This window comes from Pterocles gutturalis, unplaced genomic scaffold (assembly GCF_000699245.1).
Source record: "Pterocles gutturalis isolate BGI_N339 unplaced genomic scaffold, ASM69924v1 scaffold5955, whole genome shotgun sequence".
NCBI lineage: Eukaryota > Metazoa > Chordata > Aves > Pterocliformes > Pteroclidae > Pterocles > Pterocles gutturalis.
Window position 1 is genome coordinate 9,691 of NW_010143234.1, and position 1,024 is coordinate 10,714.

At 59.5% G+C, this 1,024-nt stretch overlaps 1 protein-coding gene across 1 annotated transcript in view; it reads right to left on the reverse strand.

Moving 5' to 3' along the window:
* LOC104469905 (FACT complex subunit SPT16) overlaps positions 1 to 922 on the reverse strand; it is a gene marked incomplete at its 3' end in the record, with an annotated part of 10,530 nt that extends 9,608 nt beyond the window's left edge. The window contains exon 1 of the mRNA XM_010084643.1: positions 812 to 922. Coding sequence (XP_010082945.1) covers positions 812 to 922 — 111 coding nt within the window. The remainder of the gene's footprint in view (positions 1 to 811) is intronic.
* Between the last annotated feature and the right edge of the window lie 102 nt (positions 923 to 1,024).

Sequence of the window (1,024 nt, forward strand, 5' to 3'; positions counted from 1 at the left end):
CCCCAAAGTGTCCCCAAGGGCCCCCAAGTGCCACCAAAGTGTCATCAAGTGCCACCACTGTCCACAAGTGTCCCCAAGTGCCACCAAAGTGTCCCCAAGGGTCACCACTGTCCCTAAGTGGCCCCAAGTGCCACCAAATGCCCCCAAGTGCCATCACTGTCCCCAAGTGTCACCAAAGTGTCCCCAAGTGCCACCAAAGGGTCCCCAAGTGTCCTCAAGTGTCACCAAAGTGTCCCAAAGTGCCACCACTGTCCCCAAGTGTCACCAAAGTGTCCCCAAGTGCCACCAAAGTGTCCCCAAGGGTCACCACTGTCCCTAAGTGTCCCCAAGTGCCACCAAATGCCCCCAAGTGCCATCACTGTCCCCAAGTGTCACCAAAGTGTCCCCAAGTGCCACCAAAGGGTCCCCAAGTGTCCTCAAGTGTCACCAAAGTGTCCCAAAGTGCCACCACTGTCCCCAAGTGTCACCAAAGTGTCCCCAAGGGCCACCAAGTGCCACCAAAGTGTCATCAAGTGCCACCACTGTCCACAAGTGTCCCCAACTGCCACCAAAGTGTCCCCAAGGGCCACCAAGTGCCACCAAAGTGTCATCAAGTGCCACCACTGTCCACAAGTGTCCCCAACTGCCACCAAAGTGTCCCCAAGGGCCACCAAGTGCCACCAAAGTGTCATCAAGTGCCACCACTGTCCACAAGTGTCCCCAACTGCCACCAAAGTGTCCCCAAGGGCCACCACTGTCCCTAAGTGTCCCCAAGTGCCACCAAGTGCCACCACTGTCCCCAAGTGTCCCCAAGTGCCACCGCTGTCCCCACCTCGTCGACGAGGACGGTGTCCCCCAGGAACATGGCGTACGTCCGCTCCTCCGGCCGCTTCCCCTCCTTGTTGGGCAGGTCCGAGAAGCCCACGTTGATGCTGAACACCATCCCTGGGGCGGGAGGGGACAGTTTGGGGACGGACCGGGGCCGTAGCGGGGGGGGGGAACAAAAATTCAGGGTGGGGGGACGACATTTGGGGACGGGACAGGA